At 31.5% G+C, this 21,385-nt stretch overlaps 1 protein-coding gene across 1 annotated transcript; it reads left to right on the forward strand.

Moving 5' to 3' along the window:
• Window positions 1-16,598: 16,598 nt before the first annotated feature.
• Window positions 16,599-21,108, forward strand: LOC112796867 (phosphatidylinositol:ceramide inositolphosphotransferase 1). Its single transcript, XM_025839525.3, has 12 exons — window positions 16,599-17,299; window positions 17,437-17,526; window positions 18,042-18,128; window positions 18,348-18,416; window positions 18,728-18,808; window positions 19,315-19,386; window positions 19,494-19,554; window positions 19,649-19,751; window positions 19,838-19,933; window positions 20,018-20,064; window positions 20,543-20,664; window positions 20,765-21,108. The coding sequence occupies exons 1-12, from the start codon at window positions 17,261-17,263 to the stop codon at window positions 20,843-20,845; spliced, it is 948 nt and encodes a 315-aa protein (XP_025695310.1). The 5' UTR covers window positions 16,599-17,260; the 3' UTR covers window positions 20,846-21,108.
• The last annotated feature ends 277 nt before the right edge of the window (window positions 21,109-21,385 follow it).

Raw genomic sequence — 21,385 nt, forward strand, 5'->3', positions numbered from 1 at the left:
AGTGTACTATTTTCCCTAACTTTGTGGTTTTTTTCCAAAGAAAGGGTTTTCCTGAAGAGGGGTTTTTAACAAGGCATCAAAGTGGGGACTAAGGGGCAACAAACTGTCAAAAACCCTTAGTAGCAAAAAAAAGTACTTTTACAAATAAATAAAGATCTTTTTCTTTCAAATATCTCTTTATAAAATTCCTTCTAACATTATCTTTCTACGAAACGCGCTGACTTAAACTCGACAAAACGTAAAAATCCCATGAACCGACCTAGAGGGTCGTCAGGATAAAATAACAAGGTACAAGTCGGTGTAAAGAGGTTATAAAAGTAGGTCATAAAATAACTTGGAGATTAATTGACTGACAAGTCGGAGATCCTGAGGAGGAACGAAATGCATCGCAAAAATAACCTAAGTTATAGAAACTCAATAGAGAAAAATTGAGTACCAGGAATACCAAAAAAGAGATAAGAAAACCTATCGAAAATGCAAAGGCAGAGGCTGTCCCAAGTCTTGGAGAAAAATTTAAAAGTAACTTAGACAAAGGACAGCCAGCCAAGGAAAAAGGTTTTCAAAAAAGCGAAAAGATCAAAAAGGTTTTTTCGAAACCTAAGCAGAAAAAGCATGCGCACAACACACAAGAAAGATATCCTAAACCCTTATCCAAAAAAAGGGTATTTCTAATATTTTGTTTATGGCCATAAAAGGCCAAAAAATTGTCAGCAAATACCACCACAAGAACATAAAAGAAAAATTGTTTAAAAAACAGGGGACCCACAGGCCGGGCCCTCATATAGCCATCATAATTTAGCTGGAAAATGGAAGGTCACCACCACCAAGAGAAGGACCATCACCACCAGAGCCAGGAAGAGTAGTCGGAGCACCATCGGGACCAGGGAGAGAAGTCGGAGCAGCACCAAGGGAAGACAGAACAAGTTGATCGGGACCCTTCTCAGGACACTTTGAAGAACTCGGGGCATCTTCTGATCGGGGGGATTCCGCTATCCTCTGTCCATGAGTCTTCAGCTCGGATTCGGAAACAGGTCGGGGAGGAGAAACAATGGCCTAATCCACCACGATATTGTCAGGATCCAGAGGAGAAAGATCCAGGTCTGGAGCAATAACCCCGACCTGTTCCTTGAAGATCCTCCATGCCTCCTCGGCTCCTTCAGCAATGGAGTCCTCCAGATCCAAATAGGCCTCCCGACATCCCGCTAACTTCTTCTTCAGGTCCACGTTATCCCCAAATAAACTTATATAACTCTGCTCCGCCTTCTCCTTCAGGCCCTCCGTCGTGACACGCTGGCCCAGCAACTTCTTCTCCCTCTCTCGGAGACGATTCCACTCCTCCTTCAACTCAGCGACCTCCACCTTCAACCGCTTTTCCTCTTCCTGATATAAATAAATTCTCCCCTATAACTCCTCAACCTTTAGGAATGAACCCAAAGAGCTGAGGGAAATCTTTTCAAAAATATCTAGAAGTTTGGTGCACACTCCAGCTACCCGGACACTCCCCTGGACCAGAACATTAGGGTGGTTTTGAACGGAAGCATCATCCATACTTATATGAGTATGGGGGTAGATATGATTCCGAACGAACTGAGGCCCGTTGAACTTGGCCTCACCCTCAAACGAAGAGCCAGACTCAGAAGTCTTACACTTCTTCTTCTCTGGCTCAGGGGAAGGACGGGGTGGAGGAGAAGCTGAGGAGGATACGGTAATAGGTCGGAAAGAGGTCCCCAAGTCGCAAGGAGGAAGAAGAGGGGGAGAGGAAGGAGGAGGAAGAGGGCCAGAAGCCCTGGCGGCACCAACCCTGGCACGAGACCTCGACTTAGCATCCTGAACCTTCTGATAGGAAGAGCTGGAATTCTTCTTTGCCATTTCTACAAAAAACCAGCATGCAATAAAAGAATCAGCATACAAGTCGGAACAAACAACTCGGACGTTAATCATGTCGGAAAACAGCAATAAAACAAACAAAAAATATAAAGCTACCTATTTGGGCCTGCACAAAGGTCGGAGACCCCTGGAGGAACTTTTTCGTATCAAGATATGGGGCTCTCCCCCACACTTCTCGGAAAAACCTCATAATGGCCGCCTCCACCTCATCCAGGGTATCCAAACTATATTTTTCCACCGGAGAGGCCTCCAACCAGTACAGGGAAAAGCGAGGAGATAAAGTTTGATCCAGGAAAAAGGGGTGGTGACCTTCTACAGCTCGAACTTTAAAAAAGAATTTTTTGAAATCATGAAAGGATTCAACAAAGAGAGTAAAAACTCTCTGGCCTTGTATAGCCCGGAAAGACACCAACTGCTGCTTGTTATTTTTCCCACTAAAGGGCTTAGTCATATGAAAGAGGAAAAATAAAATCTTCAAAGAAGTCGGAAAATCTAGTGCATGACTGATGAATTGATAAATTTTCAGAAAACTCCAAGAGTTGGGGTGAAGCTGGGTAGGGACGACACGACAATGAGATAAAACGGCTATCTCGAAGTCGGAAAAAGAAAGAAAAGCACCCAAACGGGTGAACATGATTTCATACATAAAGAAAAAATAAGGGTCTACGTCAGATGCTCTCCCAAAATAAACCCGGTCTTCTGGACCCGGGACAACCAGTTCGTAGTTTAGCTCATCCTCATCAAGAACACAGATTCTGTGATGAGTACGCAAATCAGTAAGATAATCGGTATCTACCAGAAGGCTCTCCCCTAGAACAATGCTATCAACCCATGGTGAAAGAGACTTTAGGGTAGACATCTTTTTAAAAAAGGGAGTGACGAATCCTACAAAGCAAAAGAAAAAGAGTCAAAATAGGGTCTCTAAGGGTCTGAGGCAAGTTTTTCAAACCAGCAGAAATCACTAGAACTATAGCCAGCACTCCTTCAAATAAAGACATGCAAGTAAAAAGCACTCTGTAAAGGAAGAGCAAGGAAAAGAAACTGGTCTTTTTGTCATGCAGAAGGCAGATGCAACAACACTCGAAATAAAAGGAGTTTTCTTTTTTCAGTAAAGGGTGCAAGTAAGAAATTTTTCAAAAACAAAACAAAGAAAGAGAGGGATAGTATTTATAAGCACGTTAGGGGCACGATGGTAAAATGATAGTCATTTAAGAGATGCGCCGTTACCAATGTAACTGCTCCCCACGTGTAAATGCTAAAATCCCTGAAGAGACACGACGTTTGATTAGACACGACAGTTGAGGACTTCAAATCACGTTGGTTCCTGAAAAATCACGTCGATTCCTTACCACGTCGGCTACAACCCCGAGCTGAATACTCGAGCCCAACTCACGAAAAAGCTTGGACTCGAGTAGGGGCACTGTTCATACCCTGACCCAACACTAAGGCCTAGGACCAAATAAGATAAAGAAGCCTAATCCATAGACTAGCCTCCCCTCGCATCCGACCTTCATTCAAGAGGTCAGACTCGACAAAAGCTCCACCACAAGGAAGTTGGGAACATAGATTGGCTGGCAGATAATACCTATTTGAAAAGTAACTGCCCCTAAAATCTCTTAACCCACTTCTATGAGTCAAATTTCAACTCCTCTAAGATAAAGGGACGGTTATCCACCTTGAAAGGTGGAACCACTCCAACGGTGGTTATGGGTTCACCACTATAAGTACACTGACACTCCTCAGGTATCTCTAAGTTTTCATACTCTTAAAACTTGCTCAGACCCTTGCTTACTTAGGTATCGGAATGTCTTTGCAGGTACCACCCCCCATTCCTTCACACACACAAGTCGGACGGAGGCCCCTAGACGGGAACCAGGACAAAGGGCCTCCCTCTTCAAATGATCGGGCCAACCTTACAAGTCCAACCCACTAATCTCTGGTTACCTATTGTAACAAATTCTATTTGATATCTTTACACTAAAATACACCATGAGTAGGCTACTAATACTAAATAATATATATATATATATATATATATATATATATATATATATATATATATATTATTGAAGACCATTTATATTATGAAGACCATTTATAAACTCAACAAACTCAAAGCATCAATATATAATATTATTAATCTATCAATAATACATATTCTCATAAGGTACAGATCCATGAAGATTTATCAATATAAGAATAATGTGGATTAACTAAAATTTTATGCATATTAAAACATAATTAAATGTTACATATATTTTACTCAAAATATTATTCATAGATTAATAATAGTATTGATGTTTTGAGTTTGCTGAGTTTATAAATGGTCTCCATAATATATATATTATGTTTTATTTCATTTAGTATTAGACTATTAGTAGCCTACCATAGTGTATTTTAGTGCCAAGATATCAAATAGAATTATTAATTTAGTTTAAAGAGATAAAAAAATTAAATTTGTTATTACTTAAAAATTTTACTATATATCAAATAATGTTTTCATTAGTTTTTATTTTATTGTGAAAATTATTCAGATCATCATACTAATAATATATCATAGGATTATTATTAATGTATTAACCGAATTTTAATATTTATTATTTATATATATTTAAACATTATATTTGAGAATTATTCATAATAAATGATATTTTTAAATTTGAATAATTTATTAATTAGTTTGTACTTATTATATCATATATTCAATAATTTATTAAAAAAAGAATATTAATATAATGAATAAAAAATTTAAAAAATATTATTTAAAGAATAGGGATAAATAAACTCATAACCAAATTAAATTTAAAGACAATTAGGTCCCTGTCCATTTTTGAACCTGACACGTCAGCATTTTCCGTTCAGAATTGACGGAAAAACACCCACAAAGACTGCGTTGGGTCACGAAAGTAAAGGATAGGGACCGAAGTGGGTCGTTTTATGGTGAGGGGTCGCGTTGTCATTCTAAAAAATGGACAGAGACTGGATTGATAGTTCACTCGAATTGTAACTCCAATTTGGCTAAATATTTGGGATGCATTGAAAAAGATGCACACTATTTGGAATAGAGGGGGGGAGAGTTGCTCCTGAATCAAAGAAAATCATCGGTCAATGCATGACTGAAAGGAATCGGATATGGTATTGTTAAAAATAAAAGGGATATTCCTGCTTTCAAAATATTATCAGCATATATTTCTTATTTAGTTAAATTTAAAAGTACTGATGTAATTTTGTTTTTAAAGTTGATTTAGATTTTGACTTTTGAAAGTGTTAGTACTAAAAATAAAATTTTTCGATTAAAGGATATTTCGACTGCCAAATTGTTTTGACTACAGAAGTAGAGATGGGTAAGCTAAAGTCAATCGAAGAAAGAAAGGGTAAAAGTCGTTGAATTCGAAAAGTAGTTATTGTCCTTCCTTGAACATCAAGACTTGTTATTCGACCTTCAAGTTGAGTGGATAACATTAGTCCAAAATTTGAGAATCAAACTAAAGAAAACGTGGGACTTGAAGATCAAAGAAGATTGGGTGTAAAAACTTGAGAATTAAGGTTCTTTATGGTCAAGGCAAGATTATGGTCTGAGAAAAAGGAGGAAGTAAGATCATGGACAACATAATCTATATAAGTCTATCTTCATAGTCTATAAATAGGAGAAACTCAGAAGAGTTCTGGAACTTCAATAAAAAATACTACATCACACAAAACTCTAAAAAAATTCTCTGTCCAAATGATGCAACGAAAGATCATGGAATGCATGTGTATGTGAGTGTATGAAGTCCACCTTCATTTTATTTTCTTTTTCTTTTTTTTATTTCATTTCATTTCTTTGCTTTAACTACTTCATTGTTATTTTGCTTTCTTTCAATTTCAATTTTATTCTTTCATTTATTTAAAGCTTTTATTTATTTTGTGTATTCTTTTTATTTGCTACAATTTATCACCAGTATTCCAATGCATTTTGTTTCGATATAAATGCTAAGTAATTTTTGGGTCGACCCCACTCTTTTTTAGAGGAGTCGTATGTTCTCCTCGAACTGAGATCTTAATACAAGCTTGATTCCACACCCTGTCGAAATTTACCAAAAATCAAGTAAAACAAATTGGCACGCCCGATGGGACACTGCATTAAGTAACGTGTCAAATTTGCATGCGATTATGCAGTGACAAATTAATGATGTCTCATAAAGCCTCTACTTCGACGGATACGTCGAATAATGACATTAATGAAAATACAAGAGGCCCAGAGATAGAAGCTGGTCCATCAGGTTGAACGACGAACCCTGTTATCACAGAGAGAATTCCTCGACTGTGCCCGCTACTTACCCCCATATGGGCTGTCTCCAAATTACTTTCTACCATTGGAGAATCCCAATATGAAATATATAGGAGGTACAACCACTACAAAGAACAACCCTTTGTATAATCCTACACCTCCTCTAGGATATCCTTCAATGGGTATGCCAGCCGATTGTAACCCTAATATGAAAAATTACAATACTTTTCAGTACTTGATGAATAATCTCCCATATCTAGGGTTAGTACCCATGTCCTTACAATCTAATGTAATGGTGCCAAATGTTGTTTCGACATAAGTCACAAGGGAAAACCTAGTAAGGTTGCCAGTTAGTGGAGGCTGTGTCTTCAGAGATGTCGAGACAAGTTTCTATCAAAATAACGTCTCCTGATACAGTTAAATTTTTGGCTGTGTTTAGACAACAAATTGAGGACAGCTATCATGATTTGGTCAATATGCTTATACAGTAGATGGATACAGTTTTAAATCCTATAATAAAAAACAATAATGCCAAGATAGAGCAGATAGCTTAACGTATCGATGATAATGCAGAAGTAGTTAATCGACCGTTTATACCACCGATAGGTGGAATACAGGTTAATAATCCTCTCTTAATGTTAAACAGAGGAGATGATCCAAATAGAATTTTAAATGAGGCAAGACCAAACAATGTTGTTCAAACTTATGGTCAGAATATAACCTAAGCTATCGAACAGATTTTGAATCGAGCAGGGTTAAATATATGGGTGACAAATCAACCTTATTTTATATTCTCTTTTCTAGATTATGTTTTGTAAGTTTAGCTTTCCAAGCGAGTCAAAACTCCTAAATTCCTTACCAAGTTTGCAGGAGAGAATGGAGAATCGACAATCGAGTATATAGCTCAATATATAGTCAAAATCGGTGAATCAGCTGGCAATAAATATTTGAAAATAAGATATTTTTCCTCTTTTCTAACAAAGAATGCATTCACATGATTTTCAGACCTACAACCTAACTCAATCCAGAATTAGGTTCAATTAGAAAATTTTTTTCATAATCAATTCTTTAAAGATGAAATAAAAGTAACTTTGTCTGATTTATTCACAGTGAAAAGGAAAAAATTTGAGTCGATCGATGACTATTTGATATGGTTCAAGAATATGAGAAACAAATATTTTACTCTTGTTCCTCCTATTCCTGAACTTGAAATAGGCAAAAAGGCTATTAATGGTCTCGACTTTAATATTAGAAAGAAATTAGTAAACCAACAATTCCTCGACTTGACTCAGTTAGCTGATAAAGTTAAAAAAATTGAAAAGTTGAATATAGAAAAAGAAAAACTTGAGTCGAGAAAAAGGAAATCTTTCTTTAATAAAAAGTTAAATTATGTCGGCTGTTTGAGTGAAGAAGAGTTGAACAATAAGTCTGTCTATGCTGCAGAAATAAAAGATGGATCCCATATGTTTGTCGATCTCTTAATCCAACAAAAGACAAAACTACTTTGTCAGGAGGAAGAAGTTATTCTTTTAATTTGACAAAAAGCTGAACAAATCTTCGATATGTTATTAAAAGACAAACAACTTGTACTCTCTAAAAGAAAAAGAATGCTATCTGTTTCTGAAATTAGGAATAAAAAGTTTTGTGACTTTCTTTAAGCATTTGGTCATTATACTAATAATTGTATCCATTTCAGGGACCTAATACAGAAGGCTATTGAAGATGGTCGACTAAATTTCGTAGAGAAACTTGAGATGAAAATGGACTTTGATTCTTTTCAGGTCACGTCGAACTTTGTAGAAATAGAAGAATTGACTTTCTCAATCAACATAGCCTCTGTCAAGCCTACAAGAAAAAATGATCAGCTCGATATGTTTAAAACAGAAAGGCCCATTTATCCAAAAGCAAGAAATGACGTATTGGATTTTTTTGATAAGGCAAAGAGAAGAGGAAGGAAATATTGCTATTTGTCCTTGATGCAGTGCTTTATTCGACACCTCAACTGTTAAGGCTATTGACTCATACTAAAAGAGTCAAGAATGCGTTTCTCAAGAGGAACTAAGGCAAGCTCCACTGAAACAAAAAAGTAAGGGTCAAGACCCTGCAAATATCCTTGTTAGGCAGCAGATGCGTACAGTGTCACGGTCGATCAGAAATTTTATGGGGTGTTAAGTCGAACTAGAGTTCCACCAGCCAATGTGTTGAACGATAAACGGGTGTAGAACAATGCTCCAAACTATTCAAAAAATTATAACTTTAACGTTACCAAAAGAGGTTGGGAAATTGGACTGGAAGCTAGAAAAGAAGCGCTTTTCGACGTAGGGTCAGCAGAAGAGGTGGTGGTCGAGGTAGATCTTGACAAAACTTGTAAAGAGATGTTTTGATAGGAAAACAATAACAAAGATGCCAACAACAGTGTTACGAATGAAGTTTTCCTATAAATAGATAGTGTGTCAATTGTAAAATATAATGGTTAAAACTTTACTCATATATATAAAATACATTTAAGCTGCATGGATATTAAATTAGTATATTTGTGTCCATCCTGACAGAAAGAACACAGAAATACTAACAAGGGACATAACTTATTTTTCATTTTTTTCTATCGTTATTCTTGTTAATTTTTTAAAATTATATTTTTTATTATTATATTTTTCGTTTTAAATTTTTTGAATAAAAAAAAAGAATAAATTAGACATTCATAATTTGTTTTAATTTATCACCAAATAGGATATAAAAACATAAAATTTTATGTCTCTGTTTTTTATGTCTTATTCTCAGTGTCTTATCTTATCCTGGTCTTAGAGACAAACACGGCCTTACTAATCTATTCTTTCCATTTCCTTCTAGGGACACAAACGATTTACAAGTTGCCTGTTACAAATATGTTCTTGCCTGTGTTGTTTTAATTTCATTTTTTCTATTCAATTTTCCTATAATGTTTGAATCTTTGTCCAGGTCAATTCTGTGATTTTCTTTATGTCTGCAAAAAACAAACACAATTCTTAATACTTTGAAATCCTATAAAGATTAAGGTTTGTTCTAGATGAATCCATTCTTTTGCCAGATTTTGAAATTCTGTAAAGACAAAGAGAGTACTTGATAATATAATTTGATAGGATATTATCCTCTTTGACATATTTCTATTCATATTTATGTTGTATTTCACTTTTTTTTATGTATTTTTTTTACAGGTATTCAAGAAAACATTAGATTTTAAAAGTGCCTATAGTATAAGGGAAAAAAAAATCTTAAAATAAATATAAGCAATCTCATACCTATGAAAAAGAACCTCAAATCCAAGCTTCCAGAGCTAATTAAGAATCAATAAACAACCTGTTGAAATACATTTTTAATGGAATGTGTTGAATATCGAAAGTTTATTTGATTTTGAATTTCTTAAAGTGGTAGGTTCCCCTTATGGGCTGGCAAAAACGACATGCTTAATGGAGGGACAAGAATGGCCACTGCAAAGTTGAACTGAAGGCGTTAGTTGGCCATATGGATTGTGGGCTACCCTGGACTTTTATGTCCCTCACTAATCGCAATTTCAATTTCAAAATTCAAATTAACAAACGAGGGAGGGTTATAAACTGATAAATTTAGTATTAAATGATAAGCTGTTCATTCAGTACTACAGGCTATAAACTGATATACATGCATGTGATTAAAAAAATTGAAAGTGCATTCTATACCAAACTTGCATTCCATTATCATTGTACTTGATGGGTGCTTAACCTAATCTGTATATTAATCTTAATGCTTGCTGTTAGATTTGTGGTTGAGTTAACATATATTACTCATGTGACGTCCAAATCACTTTAATATTAAGATGCTATATTTTCCAATCAACTATATTAGATGACCCTAGAAAATGAAACCTAGACAGGAATTAAGAATTCTACAAATTCAAGTAGTTTTATATAATGTGTTTTCTATCTTGCTAGAAAGTGTTAGATTCTCACCCATGATTATTAATATATTTTTCAGATCACAACGAATTCCATTGAAAAACGAAGTCACTGCTTGCAAAATTCATGTTCTTCACTAGTTATTTAGATTGGAAAATTCTATGGTGCTAACAGTCAAAATAAGCATAGCATGCTGAACATATGTGTTTAAAACAGAGAGTGACATGTGGGAGTTTTATTTTTTTATAGGAGCATTGCTATAAATCTTGTTTTGTTCTATTCCCTTTATTACAAAGCTAATTTTAATGTCAGCAACTATTTTTTTTTTTTTTGGAACTGATCTTGAGTAACTCTTGACCAATAATTATTTTTGGTATTGGCCTGAGAATTATTTTAAATGATTAATAGAGATTGGATAACAATAGTTGATGATTTATTGGCTACTTTTTCAAGTTTAGTTGAAAATGTCTTTTTTTTTTCTTAATTAAAAAGTAGGAATGTTTATTGATTTTAATAGTTTTTATTTATTTTAATTATGGTGAACAAGTATAGAAAGTTTTCATTTATTTTAAGTTTTTAGAAAATAGTAATTAATGTGTGCACGCAAATATTTCTATTTATGTTGAGAGAATTTATTTTTTCGTTCATAATTTATTTTGTTTTAAATTTTATTGATTTCTATGAGTAGTTATTGATTGGATGAATTCAATTTAAATTTAAAATTTTATTGACTGAAAAAATTTAATTTAAATTAAAAAAATTAAACCAATATATTTTTACATTATATTACACATTTATTTAAATTTAAATTAATATAATAAAAATTAATATAATTTTATTATGATTTAGATCGTATCGACTTATATAATTCATCTAAATTTTAAGTTTTAATAGTTTTATAATTAAAAATTATTAAATATTTATTATTTTCAACAAAATATATTAATTACCTTTTAAATAGACTAAAAATATACTACAAAAACCCCTTTTTTTTGTTTATTAGTTTGATCTCCTTTACAACGAAAAAAAATAGATATATGGTAAAATAATAATAATAATAATAATAATAATAATAATAATAATAATAATAATAATAATAAAAAAAGAAGGTGATTTTGAGATACATGCATGTATAATTTTTTTTATTATAAATGAGATAAATAATATTACATAGATTAATAAATATTTTTTTAAATTTTATATTTGATAAATAAAATATTTAATTTATTTATTTTAAAAAATCCAAAACATTAATATATATAAGATATCATAATATAGTCCAAAATTTAATTAAGTATTACTAACAAGTATAGCTATATTTTTATTTTTGGCAATCGTAAGTATAATTGCCTATTTACTTAGTGAGTGAAAGGAAATTTCCAGCCTCTATTAGTCATTCACAAATAAATTTTCAACCCAATACCAAAAGCAGATATTGTCCAAGAATTACACAAAACATTAATTATTAATAATTAATTTTGTAACAAAGGAAATGGAATGAAACGGTGTTTAGTAGATTCTTATAGAGAAACTAAATCTCTACGTATCACTCTCCTCTTTAAACGCGCATATTTAGCATAGTATGCTTATTTTGACCGTCAGCATCATATAACTTTTCATTTAGATTAGGTTAGTTTTCTTTCTCTGTAAAAGGTGATTCACTTAGAGAATTTGACTTGAGAAATATGATTTTATTTTATTTATATTATTCCTCAAGAATGTTCACTCGTGTATTGTTCTGTCTAGACTTGTTATACATACAAATTTTTTTGGCATACAAATTTATACAAGTTGGTCCAAACCTAACAAAAACAACTCTCAATTTAGATTGCATGTAAACACGCACTTCTCAACTCTTGAATAGCGCGAAAATCATTATGACAAACGGTTCTTCTCCCTCAATCAAAACCGCAACACTCAAAATTCAAACAAGAATAAAAATCTCTCAAAATCTTCACGAAAAGTGAAGGAAGTTTCGAAGTTGAATTAAAAAAGAATTATGAAAAAATGAAATAAGAAGATGAAGAAGAAGAAACAGCAGCAGAAGATGAGAAGGAGAAAGATGAAGAGTTTTAAATTATGCAGAATTTATCAATACAAATACACAGAAAACTTGTTAACATAATGCTGTTTTTTTATTATTCATTTCTTTCTTTTAGTTGAATGAAATAAGTTCATCTTCTTCTAAGTAATTTTGCAGCATTATATCTTTCTTCTTCTTCTTCTTTGTTTGATTTTTTTGTTTTTATTCTTGTTAAAAGAGTAAAATAAAAAGAAACTTGAAAGGGTAAAACAAGAAAGAAAAGATGAATAAGAAAAAGAAGAAGAAGATAGTGATGATGATAAAGAAAAAGAAGTAGCAGAAGATGAGGAAGAGGAAGAGTTTTGAATTATACAAAATTTATCAGTACAAATACATCGAAAATTCTTAACAATACACATAAATGTCTTAGTTTTTTACCGAAATTTGTTGCAAATATACAAAAATATTTTTTTTAATGTTGCATTTTTTTTCTTTTTTTTCTTATTTCTTTTTTTTCTTTTAGTTGAATGAATGGAGGTTCATCCTCTCCAAGTAATTTTATAGCATTATGTATTTCTTCTTATTTTTTATTTGATTTTTTTGTTTTTGTTCTTGTTAAGAGAGTAAAACAAAAAGAAATTTAAAAGGTAAAACAAAAAAAAGATGAATAAGAAAAAAGAAAGAAGACGATGATGATAATGAAAAAGAAGAAGAAGTAGCAGAAGATAAGGAGGAGGAAGAAAAATAGTTTTGAATTATGTATAACTTATCAGTACAAATAGACCGAAAATTTTTAACAATACACATAAATATCTTAATTTTACACCGAAATTTGTTACAAATACACAAAAATATTTTCTTTAATGTAGAACTCCTACATTACATTCAATTCACGATAAACAATAATTTTCACAAATAAAAACAATATTTTTCACATACAGAATTATAAACTACTAACGAAAATCTTAACTAGAATCGAACCACAACTCAACCACTTGATTGGATTCAAAACAATAATCCACTTCGCTTTGGTTCAATTGGTCATCTGAACTTAAATCATTTATTATCTTCAACAATGAGATAACTGTTCAAAACTGATTTCAGAGTTTGATTTCAAAAATGTAGAGAACGAAGAAAATCGTAAAAAACAAAGAAAAAGAACACAGAGAATGAATAAAGAGAAACGCAGAGAACGTAGAGAAAACGTATGTCAAAAATGTTAAGAAAAATTCGAAAACGAAAATAAAATCCTTTTAAAAAAGGCAGTTATATATACTCACGCTTTAATAGAAAAGTTAGTTAGATAATGACGTGCAAGGTGAATTAAATTAAAAAAATTTGTATAAATTTATTTATGTAAATGACTTGTATACGAAGAATATTTGTTTATATGGAGACTCAAGATTTTCTTTCTTGCTGCTTAACACTGTGTTTGAAACAAAAGAAAATTAAAGGAAAGAAAATGGAAAGAATGAAAATGAATGAAAAACTTAATTTTTCTTTGATTGGATGTGAAAGAAAATTGGACGAAAAGAAAAAAATTGACGTGGGATCTATGTTTAACTTTTCACTTCATCTATGCCAAGAAAACTGAGGAAAATTTATAAGTATAATATTATAAATTTATCCTTTGTTATATTAATATATTATAATTTTTATGTAATATAAATAAGAATATTAATGTAATTTTATTTAAGTATGATTTTCTTTCTTCTTATTTTTTTTTTCATTCAAACAAAAATTTTTTTTTATTTTTTTTATTTTTTCTTCATCTAAACAAACACAAAAAAAATTAATTTTTTTCTATTTTTTTTCTTTTATTTTTTTTCACCCATTTTCTTTCTATCTATTTTCCATTTTTGCATCAAAACAAAGTGTAAATGTTACTTGTGATCATGTCGATTTTGGTTTTTCTTTCATTAATGTCATTCGTCTTTTGAATCGATGACATGCATATGTTGATGATAAGAGAAATTTTATATAGACGCATATTGTTTTTATTATTATTATTATTAGTAGTAGTTATATTGTAGGGCTGCAAGTTAAGGAATATATAGTAATACTCTCATTAATAACTTGTTTTAACTGGAGTATAATGAGATTCATTAGTTAGGATATTACAAAAAGTCACTAAGATAATAAAGCAAAGACTTTTGTATATTTGAGATATACAAAATAAGTCAACGTAATGTGTTTATTGTCGATAGCACCATGACTTGAGTGTAATATTTTATTAGTGGGATTGTTATAATGACTTTCTTTTTTTATTTTATTTTACAAATCTGATGTTTTTTCATTCTTCTCTTATTTGATTTGCAGATTTAAATTCTTTTTTCAATTTTTTTTTCATTTGACCTGTAAATCTATTTTTTTTTCTCCACTCATCATCAGTTTTTTAATTTTATTTTTCCCCTAAAATTATATGTTTGCATTGATTTTTTTGTTTGAATCTATTATTAGATTATAAAAATAGAATTATAAATTAGTTTTTTGTTCTGCAATTTGTTTTTTTTTTTCTAAAAAAAGTAATAAGATAGAGAAAAAAAGATAAAGGATAAATGATGAAGATGATAAAATAATACTATTTTTTTTAATATTGAGGATAAAATAGACTTTTTTAAATATTGTTTTATTTATTGTAATTGTCAAACATGTAATTACATTTTGATAAAAAATTCAACTGAAGTTAATTTTATGTAAAACTAATAATTAAAAATTATTAAATAATAATTTAATCAAATTTATCATATTATTTAATAATTTTTAACTTTTAACTTGTGTATGTGTTTCTGTCTCTCCCTGTTTTAACAACCTTTGAGCGAGGAACATTATCTAACCAAACAGAACCTATTTTTAATTGAACATTTTTTAATCAACAATGATCACGCCAATATATATATATATATATATATATATATATATGTGTGTGTGTGTGGCAACACGAGTAATCTTTGGTAAGGTTTGGTGGAGAGACAAAGATGAAAAGTCTGAGATTGAGAGATAGAGACTAAGAGACAGGAATTGAAATAAATCTCAGTATTCTGTTTGGTACAAAATAGAGAATAAAAATTGAAATAAGAATGAAACTCTAATTTAATTTGCACAAAGAGTAAAATTGGAATTAATTAATTGAAGTAAAAGTATTTTAGGTATAAAATGTTATTAAAGTTTCAGTCTCCATCTTTAAAAATTTCAATTCCCTGTGTTCTTACGTTTTGAAGATACTGAAATACTGAAATTTTAGTACCAGTCTCTGAACTAACAAACATAATACTGAATATCAGTCTCTCAATCTCTATCTCAATACCTCAAAACAAACGCTACCTTTATGCTTCCTTTTTTTTTTCCTTTGATATGAGAACAATCAATACCTCTTCGTAGTTTATGCTTTATTTTGCTTTTGTATTTCCAATATTTAAAGAAGAGCACCAAAACATAGTTTTTGCATCTCATCTCTTTGCATTATATTTGAGGAATACCCCTATAGAAACAATCGCAAATTCACATTGGACATTCTATTAAGCTAATTCAATATTTTGTGTATTTAGTTTTATTTCTTTTGTCCGTTACTTTTATATTTTTTTTGGGATGTTGCATGTGATTTTAGTACAATTATAGATAGTATTAAATGAAAAAGTAGGTTAAGATAAGAGTTAATTATTCAGTAAACTATTATTATTCACGACTTTAAAAGATAAAAATAACATTTTAATTAAAAAATATGAACTAAATCAATCCGCGTCAAATTTTTCATACGGTTATTTTGACAAAACTATCCAATTAATGACTCATTTTTTAGATAGTTTGGTTAAATTAATGCAATCTCTAATCTTTAATAGTATTGTATAAATTAAGTTAGTTAAATATTCTACATTATATGTATATGTAATTCAACAAAAATTGTTATTTTCAAAATTTAAAATCAAAACTTTCGGTGATTATTGTTCAAATGCTAATGCATAAATTTTTCTTTAAAACTGAAGCCATTTCCTTAAAATTAATAAATTTTCAAAAAAAATATTTTTTTATTATATTATACACACATAAAAATTAAAAAATCAGTTATATATATAAAATATATATTAACATGCTAAAATCACTGTTTCTTTGTATTTAATTATTTATATACATTTATAAGAAAAATACACTATGTATTTAATAAAAGAGCAATGCTAGGAGGCCAGCAATTTTTGTGATTGTTAGCCATCAACTAGCCATCAATAATGATTTGATGGTGTGAGATTGGTGTGAAATTTCATCCAATGGCTCACCTTCCTCTGCTGGTTACATGCTGGCCAACATTCAATAAAACTGCTGGTCTCCTAGACTTTTCCTTAATAAAATAGTATATATAGAAAACAAAGATACAATTAAGGCTATTGTTGTCTTTATCCATAAATGAGAGTTTCTTAGTAAGAAGAAGAAAAAGGAGAGAGAAAGGGTTGCGACTTGGAGGGTCAAAGGAGGAAAAGTATATATGTCTAATCTAGAAACCACCCACTTTCTCACTCCACAATCTCACCTTCCCTGTTTTTTCGTTTTTCAATTCAAACTCCAAAACTAAAAAGTCCTCTATTTTAGTATTTTGTTTTTTTCCCCTAATAAACAATAAAATAGAAAAAAACAAAAAAAGGAAGTTGCTTTTATATATAGTTTCGTTTCTCTTCGTCTTCTCAAAACTATCTCTCTCCGTGTTCATCTCGCGTTGCATTATAGTCAAGGCGAGGCGAGAAAACTCGAAGAGAATAGACTAGAGAATAATAGAATTAGAATTTCACGCATTGAAGAAGAAGAAGAAGAAGAAGAAAAAGGAAAAGGAAAAGAAAAATACCCAGAGAGATAGATAAAGAGAAAAGAGAGAATACAGAGAAAGCAAAAAGCCCAAGCTACCCCTTTGATCGGTTTCGGAGAAAGGGGGAACTTGGTTTCTTTTGTGAATCGTCTTCTGGCTTCTCTCTATCATTTTTATCTTTCTGGGCTTCACTTTTTTGTCTTAATCAAATCCTCTTCTCTCTGTGTTCTTTTGAATAATACTCATTTCTTCGCGGTGGGAATATAAACAAAAGAAGGAAAGAAAGAAAGAATAGAATATTGAAGTGGTGCTCACAACATCGTAATCATCATTAACAACGCCAGAGGAAACAAAAAAGCTACATAGCAAGTACAAGGATGAAAATGTCGCTTTACATTGGTCGCGAGGCTTCCAAGGTAGGTTGGTTGGTTTGGTGTTCTCAATGCTTATTGTAGCATGTTCTTATTGTTATGTTATCATGTTTTATTATTGATTATGGATAAAAAAAATGAAAGTAATGAGTGTTGTCTTTGAATGTATGAATAATGTGTAGCTATGGAAGAGAGCTTCTGCGGAGGCAGTTACAGAGGGAATCCTCCTTGCCGATAATTGGAAGTACCTTCTCGCTGGTATTTTCTGTCAGGTATCATGAATTATGAAAATATGAAATACATCTTTTTTAAAGAAAAATAAAATTTAGTTTGTGGGAGTAGTTATCGCATGTGGTTGTGGAGAGTCTGGCAACGTTCCTTGAACGCTAAAAAACGTGTTTTTTTTTTTTGTGTGAGTGAACTTTTTTTTTCTTTTTCAATTGGTGTGCTTACTTTAATAACCAAGTCATTTACGGTTATTGTAGAAATCGTAATTGCCTTAAATTTGAATAACAGAAACCTCTCTTCATAATTGTGTTCCCTCGCATTTGAAATGCTCATCATTGGCACACAACTAATGTACTCCAATAATTTTATTATTATTTTCTTCTTAAAATTTAATGGAATTCATTCGCTAAAGTTGCTTTAAGAATCTGTCAAGCTGTTTTGAATTTCTCTTTTAATAAAAATAAGAAAGAATCTAATTTAAATGCGCAATTACTTTCTTTTAATACTTGATGTCTAAAACTAAATATGTATTGAGCTTTTTTATTTTTATTTTACACAGTACCTTCATGGTTTGGCTGCACATGGAGTTCATTATTTACATAGACCCGGTCCTACATTACAGGATACTGGATTCTTCCTTCTTCCGGTTTGTAGTACTCTTCTCTCTCTCTCTCTCTCTCTCTCTCTCTCTCTCTCTCTCTCTCTCTCTCTCTCTCTCTCTCTCTCTCTCTCTCTCTCTCTCTCTCTCTCTCTCTCTCTCTCTCTCTCTCTCTCTCTCTCTATATATATATATATATGCACACTGAATATTCCATTCTAGTTGGAATTCCTTTTGAACTTTAATTTGGTGTTGCTGATGTCACAGGAACTTGGCCTCGAGAGAGCTTATGTTAGTGAAACGTTGTTTACCTTTATCTTCGTATCTTTTATCTTGGTAAGTCTTCTCTCTATCAACACAAATGGTTACATTCAAAACTAATTAGTGTTTGTTTTTTAAAATAGGAAACATTCCTTTTATTTCAAATTCAATGCCATTTTCACTATTCTTTATTAGGTATATTAAAAGATAAAAGTATTTAAATGTAAGAGTAAAATATTATTTTAGTCTCTAAGGTTTGAATTAAATTTTCGTATATTTTATTTCGTCCAATTTCAATTTCTCAGTCAAAATTAAAACACAGAAATGAGTTTTTTTTCTTTCTTTTCTTCCAATTTTTTTTTTTAATGTGGTTTATGCTTCTGCAGTGGACATTTCACCCATTCATATTCAAGAACAAAAAGATCTACACAGTTCTACTATGGTGCAGGGTTCTAGCTTACTTAGTTGTAAGTGTTTTCCTTCTCATTTGTTTAATGAAGCATTTTGCCTAACATTATTACTTTTATTTTTACAACGATAAAAAGATGAGTGCTTAGATTCAATGATGACAGATAATTTCATTATTGTGTTCAACATAAAAATGCAGTCCTTAACCAACAATAATTGTAACGTCTATTATTAAAGCAATGCCATGATTTGACAAACAAGTTATACTTCCATGCATTTGTCTAATAGCTTTAGAATAGAAATGTGAAGAGACTTCTGTGGTCCCTTTATTTGATTTGTTCTTTTCCCTGTTAAGTTGTGCAAGTTATGTTTAATGCTTAATATAGTGCAACTAAGCCTTATCTGACTGGATGGGGTCGAAAATTAAGTTTAATGCTTAATATTTTGAGTATTTTAAGAATCAAAATCAAAATGAAGTGTATTCAAGAACTTGCAAGAGAGTAAATTTGTAATATATTGCAACTTTCTGATTATTTTTTTGCTCCTATGTAATTCTTTACTGCAGGTTTGTCAAGCTCTTCGCGTAGTGACATTTTACTCTACACAGCTTCCTGGTCCAAATTACCATTGCCGCGAGGTATATCCAAATCACTATTAAAAGTTTGTCAGTTTTCTTTTATGCGTATGAGTTCATTCTTTCTTAAACAATCTTTTAAGTTTAAGAGTTTTTCTATTATGATACAGGGATCTCCTTCTGCTAGGCTACCTCCTCCAAAAGATGCAATAGAAATCATAACAATTAATTGTTAGTATAGTATTATTGCATTGAATTTGTTTAGCTTTAATGCCATCTCGCGATTGTTTTGATTTAGTTCTGATTTGATTTTGTCACTGCGCAGTTCCTGATGGTTTGGTACATGGCTGTGGAGACTTGATATTTTCATCACACATGATCTTCACTCTTGTCTCGGTTATCACATATTACAGATATGGCACAAACAGGTACAACAAATTTCTATCAGATCGTGTTGTGTTATGTTATAAGTTTTGAATGATGACTTAATTGTGATTTTTGGGAACCTCCACAGGTTTATTAAGCAGCTAGGGTGGGTTCTTGCGGTAATCCAGAGTCTTTTGATCATTGCATCGCGCAAACATTACTCGGTCGATGTAGTTGTTGCCTGGTGAGGAGCCTTTTTCGACTTCTACCTGAACTGATTCTGATCCATGTCCTTCTTGTTAGTTAATGCTTTCTTGATTCCTTGCAGGTACACGGTTAATTTGGTTGTATTTTTTGTTGAGAAGAAATTGCCAGGTTAGTGCATTTGTACATAATAATTGTTAAAATATTACATGTTTGTTGAACACTTACATTTTGGTAATCTATGTTCATTCATTTGTTTGTACATTATAAATAAAAAAAATATTGTGAAATCTGTAAAGTAGTTGGAATAAGTAGAGAAAAAAATTGTGCTGTCTCTGGACACAAATATAGATACGGCGAGATATAAATCTATAAGGTAGTTAAAATAAATACAGAGATAAAAAAAAATTATGCTGTCTCTTGATACAAATATAAAAATAGCGAGATAGAAATATATAAGGTAGTTGAATTAAGTACATAGACAAAAAATTTTGTCCTGGCAAAAAGTGAGAACAGTATAGATGAAAATTTTTGTACTGTCAGCGTCTCATTATCTTCGTATTTGTGTTCTAATTACAAGATGTCTTACTCTCAAAACAAAATGAATTTAGTGTTGGTCCTGACCAAGTTATTATTATTATTGTTGCAGAATTGCCAGATAGAATGGCCATGACCATGCTACCATTGAGCACCAAAGACAAAGATAGCTGGTCAAAAGAAGAGAGCCACAAGTTGAGCATGAGTGCTCTAGTAGACCCTTCATCAGATAGGGTAAGAATTAAGATGAAAGAATAATACTAACCAATCTGCTTTCTTGTTTATGATCGCGACATAATGCGCTTGTTTCTCTTTCTCTCTTGGCTTTCTTCAGAATCAGAGGCTTAGATCTCCGGCAAACGGCAAGACCACCATAGAAGACGGCAATGCACTCCTCATTGCTGATTCTCAATGACCAAAGAGGTTGATCGTTGTTGGAAAAGCCACAACGTTCGGTTAGATTTTTGGTTAAAATTTGTGGAGTTGTTAAGTAGAGCCTTGGTTTTGTGTAAGCTTTTTCATTGTAATTAGAATGCGTTTAATTTGTTGCCATGTTGAAGCCCCCGATTCATTCATTTCTTTTATGAATTTTGTAAAGCTTCAACAGGGGCCACAGAAATTTTTTCTTGTCCATATTTTTGCCTCCATTTTATTATGTGCATAATGTGTTCCCACTAATCTTTTTTACTTAAACCATAATTGTGTTAGATGGTGATTGTGGGATGAAATAATAACGAGAATCACATGCAACGGCAATAATTGAATTCAAGACTAGGACAATTGAGAGAATTTGTTACTCTTAGCACAAGCATTTTATGAAGTTGAAGAGTGGTGAGAAAAGGTCATAATATAATGTTGAGTTTAGTAATTACCAAATAATAATGAAGACTTGAATAGTTTGTAAAACTGAAATGAAGAACGTGTGCAATTTTTTCCTTTTTGCCCCCCAACCATT

The sequence above is a fragment of the Arachis hypogaea genome, chromosome 4, assembly GCF_003086295.3.
Source record: "Arachis hypogaea cultivar Tifrunner chromosome 4, arahy.Tifrunner.gnm2.J5K5, whole genome shotgun sequence".
Lineage (NCBI taxonomy): Eukaryota > Viridiplantae > Streptophyta > Magnoliopsida > Fabales > Fabaceae > Arachis > Arachis hypogaea.

Coding starts and splice junctions, on each gene's coding strand:
- LOC112796867 (XM_025839525.3), top strand. CDS start 17,261: ATGAAAATGTCGCTTTACATTGGTCGCGAGGCTTCCAAG. Junction 18,129..18,347: donor CTGGATTCTTCCTTCTTCCG/GTTTGTAGTACT, acceptor CTGATGTCACAG/GAACTTGGCCTCGAGAGAGC. Junction 19,934..20,017: donor GTCGATGTAGTTGTTGCCTG/GTGAGGAGCCTT, acceptor GATTCCTTGCAG/GTACACGGTTAATTTGGTTG.